The following is a 15,791-nucleotide window of genomic DNA, read 5'->3' on the forward strand; positions in this document are numbered from 1 at the left end:
ACATGTCTGACTTGTCGCGTCCTGTGTGAAAGCGTCGACAAAGCGCGCGAAACTTGAACTGGTCAAAGCTAGGCGATATAATTCAGTAGTAGTCATGGTGGAGGCAAATGAAGTGGAAACTTTGGGAGAAATATGGATTTGGAAACGTAACAAGCGGTTTATATGGCAACACGAGTGCTGCTTTAAAGCGTTTTTGTCTAACCGGTGGGGATTCAGCCTCATAGGTGTACAATAGGAAACAGATATAGATTATTCATTCGTTGCGATACGCTTTGACAACGGAAGACTAAGAATACGGGCAGGAAATTCTGCGAACGAAGCAATTCAATCAAACACCTTGTGCGGTATTTTAACAGCTTGATGCAACACGCGACCAAGAGATGCTTTGCGGAAACTATGTTTTGTCCTCATAAGTAGGCTAGCCTAAGAACATATACCAATTGCCGAAAACTCTACATGTCCCGACTTGCTTTCTAGTGCATTTCCGCCAAAGATGATTGGCGTGAAATGGTTGCCTAAAATCGCGCCAGTGAATTGTTTTACTCAATTATCATTGCACTATACTGTAAATCAGGGTTTCCCAAACTGTGGTCCGCGGACCATTGGTGGTCCGCGGACGACTGCACAGGTGGTCCGTGGCGATATGACAAGAAAAAGTTACACATATACTTTGTACCGCAGGGGTCGACAAACTACGGCCCGCGGGCCGGATCCGGCCTGCGAATGTAATTTATCCGACCCGCAGCCTTTTTGACAAACTAGACACGAGTCCTTTTTCTCGAATTTATGGTGAATTGATGATTTAAGCAGAGGGAAGCAATTCCATCCTTCCCATTGATGTTGTCAGTTTTGTAAATATATAAAATTTAGCTTTATTTAGCTTTTGCTTTGTATAGCGGTCCGCGAAAAAACTGATTTACAAATAGTGGTCCGTGGTCCAAAAATGTTTGGGAAACCCTGCTGTAAATAATAAACCGATTGCTTTCTATTTGCCACGCACTAAGGACATGTTTTAGTTATGATTAGGCCTAAAAAGTCCGAATTTCAATACTGTTCTAATCCTAAAACCAACTATCCGACAATCTGATTGCTACGTTTACCGTTCATTTGCGAAAAAGGACTAACACCTTATAGCAGTGATTCTCAACCGCGGCTCTCAGAGCCGCATGCGGCTCTCAACTGTACATTTTGCGGCTCTCTAACCGAGTGAAAAATTAGTTAGAAGTAGCAGAATTGCAACAAAGTAAGTAAGAGAAATGAAGAATTAATGAATTGTATCAGCAAGGATACCGAGTACGAAGTACTAATGTTACCGGGTACTTCCATCCGGCTCTTTAAAATAATTTTGTGATTTGTTACGTCACAATATATTTAGTCCTGATCGACAAGCTATGGCAAACAGTGTTAATTAGTTAGCCTGGCTAGCGTAATGTACATTTCATGTTTTCTTGTTGCTTTCTTAATATTTTTTAATTATATGCCTACTGTTGTTTTTTATGCGGCTCCTTGCACACATTAGGTTTGAAATGCGGCTCTTGCTCTAAAAAAGGTTGAGAATCACTGCCTTATGGTCATATAACGTAGGATATAAATCGGAATAAGTCCTAAATACTCCGGAATAACACGTTAAGGCCAGAATCACGCCTACGCAACATTTTACCTAACCCCAAACCCAAACCTAACTCCCCTAGAAATTTCAACCCTATTCCATTTTTTATCCACTACATTTACCCACCACTAAACTCAAACATAGCCAGATAATCCGGTGCCAAAACAACGGCCGATGCCAGACCAATTCCCCCCGATTGTCACATATACCCTCTCCTTGCAGTTTCAAGCGTTATTTTGGCCATTTAGGGCGTATTCCGTTGAATTAATAACTTATTCCCATTTATATACAATTAAGATGCGAAAACCCACAATAAAGTTACATAAGGCTAAGTAAAACAGCAACAAATCAAAATATTTAATCGTCAGTCAAATTTGTCAGGCCAATTGAAAAGATGTCACGTACCTCATAACGAAATTCCTAATAAGTGGCCCACTATTCATTCTCACCAGACGCACACTTGTTTTTATTTTGTTTTATTTTGGACAAGACATATTGCAATATAGCTAACAAAAATAAATTAGAAGAAAATTTAAGAATGCGAACAACCAAGTAATTAGTAATATTCATAGAAATGCAGGTATATGACTATTAAATTACTAATATTAAGACTAAATAACTCTTGACAATGAGTAACAACAAATAAACGTAAAAAAAACATTCAATAACGCCTAGAAACGTAACAAAGGTTAAGGTAGTCTATCAATGTCATAGCTTTTATTCAAAACTAATATAGGGTGCAAAAATAACCCAAATTAAGGTAGATTGACGTTCTACGCCAGGGGTCGGCAACCTTTTTCTAGTCGCGGGCCAAAACCAAACTTAAAAAGGTCTCTGCGGGCCGCACAAAATGATAACTAAGAATTGTGTTATTAAAATGTTAGAAGTATTGTGAATCAGGCAGGCCTAGGATATTTTTTGCACTTAAAACGTGTTTAATTTCATTTACAGAGGCAACAATGTGTTGACGCAAAGCGGATGAAAAGTGTAATAAAACTATTTTGAGGGACGCGATAACATTTAAAGTTAATCTATCTCAGTGTTTGTGAACTGTTTCAAGTCAAGGCGCACCTGGCGAGCGAAGCGAGCGGATTTTTTTTTTGGTTTACTGGTAGTATTTCTTGTAAATTTTTTGCAAGTTTTTATTACATTGCCGAAAATAGAAAAATGTTAAAAAATATATATCCAATATTTTTTAATACTTTTTCCCATTTTGCGAAACGCACTTACTCGGCAGCCTTCCACGGCGCAACGGTAAAGAATCGCTGATCTAGTTGAAAAGGCACCATCACTACGTAAACAAACCGGACGTTTAACGAACATTCAAGCGAAGCGCGAATTTTTTTCGCAATTACGTAGTTAAAATAGTCAAAAAGTATGTCAAATATAGACTCTAATTTGTCAAAGAGGCGGCGGGCCGGAAGAATTACATCGGTAGATCAGCCCGCGGTTCGTAGGATGCCGAGCCCTGTTCTACGCGATGGATTCTTCGGAATTGGATGTGCTGTCAGAATATTCGGAGAGATCTGCCTTTTTGTCTTTCGGTCGTCGATACATTTTCTCATATACTCTACAAACAATATAAGTTTTTGTTTTTTTTTCAATAGTTTCTTTAAATTGGTTTATACTTTATGTTGTTAAAAGATAGTTGCCACCGACGTCCAAACAACATATTGCCAGAAAACATCTATATTGGTCAAACTCTTGTCATTTTCTCACTTACATTGTAAACACGATTCCGACGACAAACAGGAGCAAGGCTACTGCCGACAGCACTGCATTCCAGGTGTACATCTCTGTATGACAAACAAGTATGCAAGATTAAAAAGCCCCTTTAAACAAATATTTTAACAGACCTAGAAGTAGAATCAAAAACTTTTTACTGTAAAGTATAACTTAAACATATACATATCCTTAACGAAAAAAAACGATGTTTTGACAAACGCATGTGCCTAATGTATTAACAATCCTTTAATCTCAATTAACTATATCCAGTTTAATGTATACCTTTTAGGGCTAGGCTATAGATTTATTTAGGGATTGATTCGAAACAAAATACCAAGAAGTTCATTACTTCTACTTACGGTTGTTAATGTCCGTTTTAAGCAGTTTCTCAACTAAAACTTGTTCCTCATAGCGGCTCATTATTACAGATTAATTGTATTGCTACTATAGAAGCTTTTTTTTAGTTCACAATCAGTTAGGTTTCTCTTTAGGCCATAGGTATAGCAAAATTACAGTTTGACTGCTCAAAGTCGCTTGACTATATACCAGCAAGAGTAAAACTGTATTGCTTTACTTGTTTGCTTACATGAACGAAGTTAAATCAATGCGTCATTCATATGAATTCGGCCAAACGCAAACATAACCAACGCACTGAGCAAACGGTAAATAGGGCGAGCAAGAGAGATTCTCCCAAAAAGTCAAGTGAAAACATGGGTTTTCGATTGACCGTGAAAGCCTACTCATTCTCACCTTAGGTTTTAGAACCATGTATATCACTTAGCTTTTCAACAAACGTTGTTTGTTGATGTCTTTTACATTCTATGGGTTTACGTGTGTTCGGTCAAAGCTAATTCAAATACAAGTTACTTGTGGTGCAAACACCCACAACATATAGCGTGTAAATACTAAACTTACAACAAACTCTTTACAGATTTTTCGCGGTACGTTTTAACCTTTTCTCAATTATTAAGCGACTTGCACTGTCTTAACAAAGTTAAGTTCACACAGGTGCAAATATGTTATAAAATAACTATATACCAGTTAGAGAAGTGTCAACTTACGTAGTCATAATAGGGATGTTCGATGCTTGACATTTTATTCCGATACCGGATAGGCCTATATAAAGTATGGCGTTTAGATCCCAATGGTGTCATTTATATTATTAAACTAGATAAAATGCAGATTTTTCCAACTTGTGGGGCCAATGTAGCCATCATTACTCTGCTTTACTCAATTTGACGTCACTATGCGTGACCGCGTCTACCGACTCGTGAGCAATAGCCGAACAGCATTATTGGCGTTTGGCAATTCATTCCACTTTATGGGTCTTATTGAATATAGCGGCTAGAATCCCTGCGTTCTTTTATCGCGTGTACTGAGATTTGTGAATATATAGGTTACTCAACGAGCAATATCAACTGAGTGAAGTGACTCTGTACAGAGTCTAACTCTAAGAAGTTAAGGACAGGTATTTTGGTGGCCTGCTCTTTTGGAGTCAGATACCTATAAGAAACGTTTAAGCGAGTGAAACAGCCATCGGCGTTCGTCTTAAGAGCAAGCGTCTATTTACCCGTAACTATAATTCCCATTTGCTAAACAAGTTATGCTGAAAATTTCCGCAACAATTTAACAGCGGATGATCTGATATCACCCATAAGTATATCGGACGAGTACTGATACTACCAAAACAAATTTCAAAACAGTTTTAGGCTTTATTTTGTTAACAATATTGCTGACAGATAAAGTATAATAGGCTACAACACTTTTACGAAATCGACATGTTTTATAGCTAACATTTTATATTTTGCCCTGAATATTAAACCACAAAACCTTTTTTAACAGAAAAACGGATTTAGTTTTTACAGAAAAACGGATCCCGTAATTGTTATTTTTAATTAACATACAAACCATATTTATTTATTCTCTCTACGACAAAAATCGTTCAATGTGAAACGAGACTATACCACTTCTGAAATAGAAGTTTTATTCGGGGAAAGCAAATGTATGTGAAGTACAAAATGTACAAGCACCACTAATCTGTATCGCAGTTGTATATAGCTACAACAATAAAAAGACTACCAGGGACTAGGTTAGATAATGGATACACAAAGCTTCTAATTAACTAAGTTGAAACAAAAAATAGCGTGACGGCCCGAAAACTTGCGATGCACGTACGATTCGAAACAAAGTGTTGGCGGCTTCCACAAAACAGAATAATTTCCACGTAATTGACGCAAAGTGACACTAGTATATGGGCATTTGTTCAATCATCTTTACCTTTGTTTTTTTTATTTGACTTTTGGAATACCAATTCTTTTTTCTGTCAAAAGGAACGTCCTAATTATCCCTGTGTACATCTGCCGCTGTGTACAGTCTAAACATCACAAGGAGCTCCGATTTATTTTTTGCAATAAGAAAACGTTTAGTTTAAATAAAGGATTCGAATGCATATTCAGTTCGGATCGACACCGACAATCATCTGGCATACACAAGTGATGATCACTCCACCGGAATTGGTACAAGTCCCCAAATCGACGCCTTGGTATGACACCGCGTTAGCCAATTTTGCTTCGCTCAGAGAAACAACCTAATCCAGCTCTTCTGGGTATCACAGCACCAGCCCACACAGCAATTAAGCAACTAGCTAATGACTTTTCATCTCATGACGATTGCTAATTTCTAGGGTGTGACAAGGCCTTTACTGCTAGGCACCGCTAGTTCTTTGCGTATTCGTAAGACCGTTTCACTGTTGTTCATTGCCCCTTTGAACTTTTTCAGCCGTTCGTCCAGATCTTTTGTGCCTATAAAACACAAATATGTTTTGTCACACAATTGCTATTAATGTTGATTTTCAACCTTTTCTGAGAGTGCATAAATGCAAGATGAAACTTTACCTAGAGTTCTTTGTAACCTTTTATAGGGCGAAGCAATTTAGGGTTTTGACGAAAGATAAAAAAAACTTACAGCGAAAATTTTTGTAAAAATCTAAATGACGTTTTAATCGGGTAAAACCAAAACAACAACAAATATACTCAATAAATATCAACACATTAATAAATTGTAAAATATATCCAAACAAGGCACACCTTGTAATATAGTTTTGGACAATAGACTGTGCCGATTCTACATACAACATACATTGTACATACAAAGTGTTATTTGCATATAACAGTGTTTCCCAACTTTTTGACCTAAATTCTTAGCCTAGCTATAACAGATAAGTTTCAGCATTCAGCAACCCAATTTTCATGACTGAACTGTTTGTAAGATTAGAGTGGTCAACACACAAATAAAACAGTAACATAATTAAAGTTTGAATCAATTTATAAAGGGTCATCAACCAGTGGAGAAATTTTTCTACGAATCAATCTCCATAATTTTAACCACATAAAACTAATACATTCGGCCACCCAAACAAGGTAAACAGCGGCCCATTTTCGGTTGCAACCCATAGGTTGGGAAACACTGTCATATAACATAATAAAATGTGTTTCTAATATGTCCTTTAATGTAGCAAACAAGTTACAATGTTTACTTAAAGATCTCTTTAGGCAGTTTTCAATAATATTTTGGGCCAATCTTCCAGCATATTCATCTACGTTTTCCTGTAAGTGGCATTCTGTGAGAGCTCTGGTAATGCATGAGATAGCAAGACATTCAGGCCAAGCCTCAAGGAAATTGTAGTCACTACCCTGGGTTTCTCCTGAAAACAAAATAATAGGTTTACAATGATTGCAATATACATGTCTAGGCCTACAAAAACCTTGTTTATAAAAGTTGCAAACTAATCAAGGATAAAACGTTCAAATGTGATACAAAATTTTGGTTTCAAATACCTGACTTGCCTATATGAATTGCTGTTTCGCTAAAGTAGTAGCCATCCTCATTCTTTTGTTTCAACATTGAGAGTAGTTCAATTTCAAAAATTGCTTGTTTTCCAAAGTTTAGGTTTATAAAAGGTTGGTAAAGACCTGGTTTTATCTTTTTCACCTAAAAAAACACAGAGTATTTTTATAACTTTTACATGATATATATTAGTAATTAGGTATGTTGAAAACTGTAAATTTTGTTTTCTAAGTGCATTTCTTGTTATTCAACAATATTTTAACAAATTTAATTTTCAATCACTATGTTGAATGGCAAATTATGGCTGAAATTCTCATTTTCATTTGGGATCAAATGAGTAGCGATACCAACACTTGGCAATTGGCATTGAGTATCGGCTCAAATCCGAGAATATTAGACACCCATATTAGTGATAGGTGCAGGGATGTCCTAATAATGGGCCACAATGTAGAAATCTGGGTCATGAAACAACTGCTATTGTCCCTTTTTTCAAAAACCATTTCAAGTTTCTTTCCTTAATTAATTTGTGTGTTTGCCTCGCATTTTAGCCTTACAGATAGCAACTTTTGAAAATTCACTATTTTAGATTCTATTCATTAATGAAAAAAAAATCTGGTTCATTTAATTTTGGTAAATCTTAATAACTTTATTGAATGTCATTTTACTGTTAACCAATGTAGCTTGAATAGCAATGTAAACTGTTAACATCATAAAATTATACCTTCATTTTTCTTTGATGGTTTAATTTTGAAAGCTTCATTATTGTTAAATGTGGTTTGAAGTCCTTTTGGCCTCCAATAAATTCATGAAAAATGTCATGAAGAATATCTAACAGGCCACACAAAATTAAACATTAACAACTTTTTCAGCTTTAAAAAACACCATTCAACATTAATTACCCGACGTTGATTTCAACTTGACAGTGTTCTCGTCATCCACAAGTTTTGCAAACACAACATCATTCCGAAAATGACCAATTCCTTGTACAGACAAGTTGAGTTCATCACCTTCTTTACCACTTAAAGCATCACTTAATTTCCCAGAATTTTGTTGTAAAATATCACAAGCTCTGCCAGAAGAAAAGTTAAAATTGTAGTGTGCTATGAAGAGGTTGCAATCAAGGCTGAAACTTTAAGTGCCTATATTAAACAGAATATAATTAAATGCATATGAATAGACTATGGTTAGAAGTTTTATTCAGTAACCTGTGTACAGCGTTCTCATCTTCAAGGTACATTACTCCCAGTGTAATGTGGGTTGTTTTTATTGGAACACATGCTTTTGCAAGCCTGGGCTCAGTCTCTTTTATTGACTCCTGAACAGCAAGGATTTTTCCTGATCAACAAACAGAGTTGAATGGAACATATAATTTAGTTTTTTCGCTGTTGCTATGAATAATTGATTTTACTAACCATGTTTCTTTTCAAAAAACATGTTTCTTTTTAAAACAAAAACTGTTAGATTTAATATAGGTGTACCAACTATAATAAATTAAAGGATAAAAATAATATTAGTAACTAGTAATACTTCCAACCTAATATTTCCGGATTAGTAAATCTAGCACCAATAAAATAGTTTGGCCTTATAGATTTTCTTGATACTTCCAAAGACTTGATATTTTCAACATCCGGTGGTAAGTTTGCCCCTTCTAAAAATAAACACACCTATACAAAAAATAAACTTTAAAATATACATTGCGTTTTAATACAATACATTTGGTTCTATTAAATGTACTGTACACAATAGGTTAGTAAAGTTTGCATTTAATTTCAATTGAATAGTCATAATGTATTTATTTTTTAAGTTAGGGTATTACTTTTCTTCTTCTTTTTCCTGCTTTTAGTTTTTTTTAATGTCAGGTCCCCACTTTGTGCAACTTTTTTATCTTCTGCGTCACTCATGCTTAGAATAAATGCTTTGTTTTGAACATTTACCAAAAAATAAGTAATTTACTAATAATGCTTTAATTTATGAAGCAAGGCTTTTTGCACTTGCACATTATTTACTCTGGGTGAGTGGTGATTAACCCCACTTGCCTAACTGGCATGTACAATTGTAAATAAATATAAATCCTGAATTTTTCCTTATATTATCTTATAGTAGGCCAACCATAACATTACTAAACAATTTTTCACAGTTACAATTACAAGTATTTACCATTTAGGCACACGCTACTAATTTTAAATAGGTGCCCTTGAATCGTTAGACAACTTTCAAACTCTCGTACCTCATTAATGTAACACCTCTAAAGGAGATTTTTCGATGAACTTTAAACTGTTTAAATTTATTAAATTCTGTCAACCTTTGGGTCCCTGGGCTGCCGGTATTACAGACCCAACAACGAAATATAGTTTTATGCAAATAGAAGAAACGCATGTTGTTTCTGCACATGTCAAAATCTAATAAACTAATTTTAATAGTTTCAAGTCCCCTAAATATATGTATATATGTTAACTATCAGTCACATATATTATGTTTTTTAAACACATCATACTCATGTCATGGGATTGATGCTTTAAAACGGAGAGGTTATTTACCTGGACACCAAGGTAGTTCACATCGACATATAATAACTAGGGCGATTAAATTTGACAAAATTATTTTAACGGTTTGGGTTCATGGATTTTTTTGGAATTTGATTCAGTTCCGGTTTCTGTTCGAAGCAATTTTAAAGTTCCGTTCAGCTTCGGTTCGATTAAATTTATTTTCAAAACCGGTTTATAAAGTTCCGGTTTGGATACAATATTGGTTGCGTTAAATCTAAGAATGTGGGTCAACAAATGTAAGGAATAATATTGAATTGCAACTCGTATTAAATTTAAGTTATGTGACGTATTAAAAAACGAGCAGGTGATAATTGAAATATCTAAAAAGTAAAATATCAACGTTTTATTTAATCAATATTCATTTTTTGCATAACACTTCGAACATGGCATAACTTTACTTTGCAAAATACAAGTTACGATGTAATGCTGGAGTGAACCGCTTTTCTTGACAGGTTCGGGTTCGGTTAAGGTTCAGGTTCTTTAAAATATCCCATTCAGTTCCGGTTCGGCTCCTTAAAATCTTACAGAAAGCGGTTCAGGTTCGGTTACAGTTCGGAAAAATTTAGCCCAAAACCAGTTCATAAAGTCCCGGTTAGGTTCCGGTTCGCCCCGCTCGGTTTATGTTCTTTCAACTTATTCGGTTCAGTTCCGGTTCGGCTCCTTAAAATCTTACAAAAAAAACGGTTCAGGTTCGGTTTCGGTTCGGATAAAATTGACCCAAAACAAGTTCATAAATTTCCGCTTCGGTTCAGGTTCGACTCCCTGCTATAAACACGTATTTCTCTTTTGCTTATTACTGACTTCTGTTGCTGGATCGCTATAAATTTATAACGCACAAAAACGATGATTAAGATGATATTGCAACGAACCAAATGCATTAAAATCAGGGAGTCGAACCGTTTGAATTTTCCGGTTCAGGTTCGGTTCGGGTTCGAGGATTTTTTCGGAATTCGGTTCAGTTCCGGTTTCGGTTTTGAGCAATTTAAAAGTTCCGGTTCAGCTCCGGTTCGACCATCGTTATTTCAAAACCGGTTCATAACGTTCCGGTTCAATATGTTTGCGTTAAATCTAAAAATATGGGTCCATAAATGTAGAGAATAATCTTTGAATTGTAAGTCATTTAATCTAAGTTCCGTGACTTATTAAAAAACAGCAACTCAATATTGAAATATCCAAATAATAAAAAATAAAAAATGAACGATATTTTTATTCAATATTCATATTTTTTCATAAAATTTCGAACATGGCGTAACTTGACTCTGTAAAATAGAAGTTGTGACGTCATGCTGGAGCGAACCGCTTTTGTTTACAGGTTCGGGTTCGGTTAAGGCCCGTTTACACTACAGCTAATGTTTTTCTATAGCTGCACTGGGCTTGAGTTTAGCAAAGCGTGAAAATCGCTCCAAAGCGTATTTTTTTCCAGCTGCACGGGGCTTGAGTTTAGCAAAGCGTGAAACGCTCGCCACAATAGAATTTAATGCAACTTACGCTTTGCTCAGCTCAGTACAGCTGTAGTGTAAACGGGCCTTAAGGTTCAGATACTTTCAAATTATTCGGTTCAGTTCCGGTTCGGCTCCTTAAAATCTTATAAAAACCGGTTCAGGTTCGGTTACGGTTCGGAAAGAATTAACCCAAAACCGGTTCATAAAGTTCCGGTTCGGTTCCGGGTCGACTCCCTGATTAAAATGTTATACTTCTGACAACAATGTACATTGGAATGCATAAATTCTGTTATGTATATTTGTGTATTTAATACACATTTCATAAGTATGCTATAAAACTCTATAATATAATGTACAGGAGGTGTAAGGTTTATTTTCTTTTGCTTGTCTTTAACATTAGTTTTGTTCGCCAATATTTATTATTACAGCGACATGCGACACAAATATGACGTCATGCGATTCGATATTATCTATGACGTCACAGCAATTCTAAGTGATTTTATGAGTTTTCGTATATTTGATCAATGCTCAGTTTGAGCAACGACATATAAAAAAAAAATTGTTTCTATGTCGTTGGTTTGAGTGAAATAGGAATTAGTAAACTAGGCCACTCTTAATATATAGGCCAGGACTTTTTACAAAAAATACGGACTTTTGGGAGTGAGAATACTTGGTTTGGGACACCGACTATCGATGCAGAAAGAGACAAGACACGCTGAGTAGGCCAACTATAATTCAATAAATCGCCACTGAAGCTGCTACCTCACAGAACAAATCGACTTTGTATTAACTGGTGAAACACAAATAAATATGCTAGCAAACCGTTTCGAGCAGTAACTCACCGCGAAAAACATTCAAAGAACAAAAACAAAATGACTAAAAAGTAACAATTAAATAAGTAGGCCTATAGCAAACGTAATAATAACTACATAACACTGCATGACATTTAAAGGTGTGGTATGCATGTGAACGAATATAATTATGCTTGACTGGGACATAACTTGCGCAACTGATGACTTTGACTGGTCTGGGACTTGATCAGTGTTGATCCTCAACCTTTTGCTACGTGCGGCAAACCAACATGGTTTATATTCCTCGGCAGCACCCACCCCTACACAAATATATCTAAAATGACGATAAATACAGGATATAATATCCTGCGCAGCCGATGGCGAACGTGACTGTTAATATTCGCCGAAAGCGCAAAATTTTAATGTGGGCCCATCATTTTCCTTCTCTTCCAATCTTGGGCCCTAATGTCCTGAAACAAGCTGCTCAAAGTCTTGGCAGCTGTTTCGGTTGGTTGACCCTTAGCATAATTGCGTAACGGATTTAGACCACGGGCCACTTGCATATCTCGTCGTCTACCTATTAGTGCACTGGTCGGCAAACTTTTGTTGCCGCCCAAAGTAGTCTTTTCAGAGCTAGTACCTAAAGGCCCACTGCGTAAAACCACTACGAAAACAGTGGCGGATTCAGGGGGATATTTGGTTTTAAGGTGAAATATTTTACGGCGCTTAATGGCCAAAACACTGCCATGCTATAATATAAAACATTATATTAAAAAGAATATACGCGCGAAGCGCGAAAAATTTGCGTTTACATAGAGTTAAAGTTCTGAATGTTTAATGGTGCGGCCAAAAACCAAAGCACATCGCGGGCCACATACTTATTTTGAGAATGAAATTTCACTTAAACAATGTACTATTTTGTATTTTAAAGTTCAAATTGAATTAGAAACACCGAAAAACATAAATTTATGCAGCACTTATCAAGATAAAAATATTTCATTACTAATATGCTTATTATTTTACATAGTAATCGTAGGCTTATGGATAATGTTTCACGGATCCGCTTTCGTACAAAATATGGGAAAATATTGCTGTATCGGTATAGTTGAGACGCGCCAATGGCCTGGGAGCTGGATTTGTTTTAAATATATTTCCGAAATAAAACTTTTTGCGATTGAAGGTAGGCTAACGTTACAATTTTTAATCATTAACCTATACCCCACTTACGTCTGGAGTGAGGGGATATAAACGCATAAACCAATCTGGGGAAAGATCTGTGGAATATAGTAATACCCAGTGTTGTGATGCATTGACTTAACTCAAGTTTTTTTAACAAATGACTTGGGTCAAAATAAGCGACTTTCAATTCGCAATTTTCATTAAAATCGGGGTATTTATCTCAATATTTGTAAATCCATTTTCTTGCTATATGTTGCGTTTTTGTTATTCAATTAATGCTCATAATCCGACGAGTTGATTTGACGTTTTATTTGTAGACAAGGTCTTGGAGTTCACTTGCTCTGAATAGGATTGACTTGGGCAACTGATAAATTGGACTCAGACTTGACTTGTCATTTATTTTAAATGACTTGATTTGGCGTTGAGTTATTTCACAAATGACCTGTTTACAACACCTGCTATTTTAATATTAAATTTTCTGACTTTTTACTCTTTAGTGTGTTTCACAACCAAGTTGAAGAATTGTCCATATTGAGTTTTTCATCGAACAGCTTGAGGCTTCGAGAAAAATTTAAATTCTGCGGCAAACGCACTTTATATGTTTTATTGTGCTTTGCGCGAACCGATGTTTCCCTACATTAGTAAAAAAATTGGTGTTGAAGTTTTTTATGTGTGATGCAACTTTTTTTAAATATAAGCCTACTTATGTTTTATTTCATTTCTGGGGAATCATTCCAGTCCATTTTCTGTCGCCGTAAGCATCGTTAGGTTACCGCAATTTAACAGTACCAACGTTTATTTTCGGTTGAACGTCATTTTTAGCAAGATACCTATATTTTCATTATACATTTATCAGTTGTGTAACATAATGTTGTATACGCGACAAAAATGTTGAAGTTGCAAAAAAAATATTAACAAAGCAACAGAAATAGAAGAAAAAAACACTTTATTATCAAATTTTGCTTTTATAGGCAAGCGGAGTTGGTCAGTTGGGTTAGAAAACCAAAAAGTCTAAATAATCTACAAAGGCCAACTCTATCTAGTATTTTTTTGGAAAGATTTTACTTCTAAATTCTAAAAATTGTATATACTGTATACAGCTTTTCAGTATAACGCCTTGTTGTACGTGTGCAATACAATAAACTAAATTTGTGTTTATTTTTTACGTAAAATAAATTTCTCAGCGTCTCATGTTAATCGTCTTAATCCATTCCATTGATCTAACACCAAAAGTGTCCTCGCCAATTGGTCGCTGAACCAATCATAATGCAAAGAAGCGCCAACAGACCACCGTTTAGCAAGGTGACATTGCGCATAAAGTGCATTGGCGCGGCATTCAGTGGCCAGCAGTTCATGAAAGTGTCCAGCAAGAGAAAAAGCGCCACGAAAATGCGCAATCTCCTGACTTGCTGCAGCGCTTCCACCTGGACAAAGCTCATAAAGGGGCGATGCGCAAAATAAGCCACGTGACACGCGAGTGCCAGCAGGGAAAACGAAGTGAAATAGATTCCGACGACCGCCACGTTCACGACCCACTGGTTAAAGTCCTTAATTTGGTAGCAGGGACTTTCGTGGGAGAACGTTCGCGCTCTCAAGCTGTAGTAAATTGCGAAACCGATCCTCAGCCACACGCTTGCGATGCAAAAGATCCGCGACAGCAGGGAAATGATGATCCGCTCTTTCATTTTCATTCCTATTTTTTTTAATCGACAGTCGAAGTGGCCCCAGAGCGTTAAAAAAGTCACGAGCGGCAACAAATGCGTGTAAAGCTGCCACACTATGCCGAATATATTGCAGTAGTAAGAGGTTACTTCATCCCAAAACGCAAAAAGCACTGTCCAAGCTTGCATCAGCAGTGATAGAAACGAAGTCATTAACTGCAGGTAATCTATCCTGGTTGCTCTGTGCAACACGGCGTAATGCATTCCACACACGAGTTGCGTCATTGTCAGGATCGCGAAAACGCTGTTGGCAATCATTCCTTTGTAACAAACCATGTTAAGGCTGTAAAGATGAAAGCTAAGGCTGTAAAGATTAGGGAAAACGCAAACCATTACAACCAATTGTCCACATATACCTATATATAATACGTTTGTCTAATGTTAATCGCAAGTGTTTCTGTCAACCTAGTCAACTCGTTTTACCTTAAAGACAATTATTCCCTTAGATACACGAGAATAGACATTGCCTAATTTTTTTAAAGCCTACTTTGACATTTTTTTTTGTTTGTTTGTTTACTTTTTCATTGCCCTTCTCTGTTCTTATTATACCTGAAGTAAAGAGATGGATGTTATCCTATGATCAACTCCATTCTATCACAAAACTTCTCTTGTAGTAGTGGCAGTACTTAAAAAACGCATAATTGAACTGGGTAATCAAACGTTTTTATACATTGTTGAAAACTTTGTCTTTGTCTCCCTATTGCTCTTTTGCGCGATCTATTTAGTACGAAGTGTAAACACTTTCCTATACCACGACCTTTTAACTGTCAGCGATTTGCAGAGTTAGTTTAGTTTTCCGTAATCTGCATATGTAGAAAGTATTGGGTTACTGACAATCGTTTATCTATTTATGATACAACAGATGTCGAACAGCTCAAGTTGCAACATACACATTTCAGGGGTCACTTATTTCCATATGGCAATTTAAATTG

At 36.1% G+C, this 15,791-nt stretch overlaps 1 protein-coding gene across 2 annotated transcripts; it reads right to left on the reverse strand.

Moving 5' to 3' along the window:
• Positions 1–5,622: 5,622 nt before the first annotated feature.
• Positions 5,623–11,097, reverse strand: LOC146138321 (A-kinase anchor protein 7-like). Of its 2 annotated transcripts, none has more exons than XM_083393700.1 (8): positions 8,997–11,097; positions 8,715–8,828; positions 8,386–8,515; positions 8,080–8,249; positions 7,902–8,008; positions 7,180–7,324; positions 6,870–7,037; positions 5,623–6,135 (listed from the first exon to the last, which is right to left on the reverse strand). In XM_083393700.1, the coding sequence occupies exons 1-8, from the start codon at positions 9,079–9,081 to the stop codon at positions 6,014–6,016; spliced, it is 1,041 nt and encodes a 346-aa protein (XP_083249826.1). In that variant the 5' UTR covers positions 9,082–11,097; the 3' UTR covers positions 5,623–6,013. The 2 variants fall into 2 exon arrangements, with proteins under 2 accessions (XP_083249826.1, XP_083249825.1); XM_083393699.1 differs by having other exon boundaries at positions 7,171–7,324.
• Between the last annotated feature and the right edge of the window lie 4,694 nt (positions 11,098–15,791).

Source organism: Ascidiella aspersa, chromosome 7, assembly GCF_963924565.1.
Source record: "Ascidiella aspersa chromosome 7, kaAscAspe10.2, whole genome shotgun sequence".
NCBI lineage: Eukaryota > Metazoa > Chordata > Ascidiacea > Phlebobranchia > Ascidiidae > Ascidiella > Ascidiella aspersa.

Coding starts and splice junctions, on each gene's coding strand:
- LOC146138321 (XM_083393699.1), bottom strand. CDS start 9,081: ATGAGTGACGCAGAAGATAAAAAAGTTGCACAAAGTGGGGACCTGACA. Junction 8,250..8,385: donor GATGAGAACGCTGTACACAG/GTTACTGAATAA, acceptor TTCTTCTGGCAG/AGCTTGTGATATTTTACAAC. Junction 6,136..6,869: donor CTGCCTAAAGAGATCTTTAA/GTAAACATTGTA, acceptor TGTGTTTTATAG/GCACAAAAGATCTGGACGAA.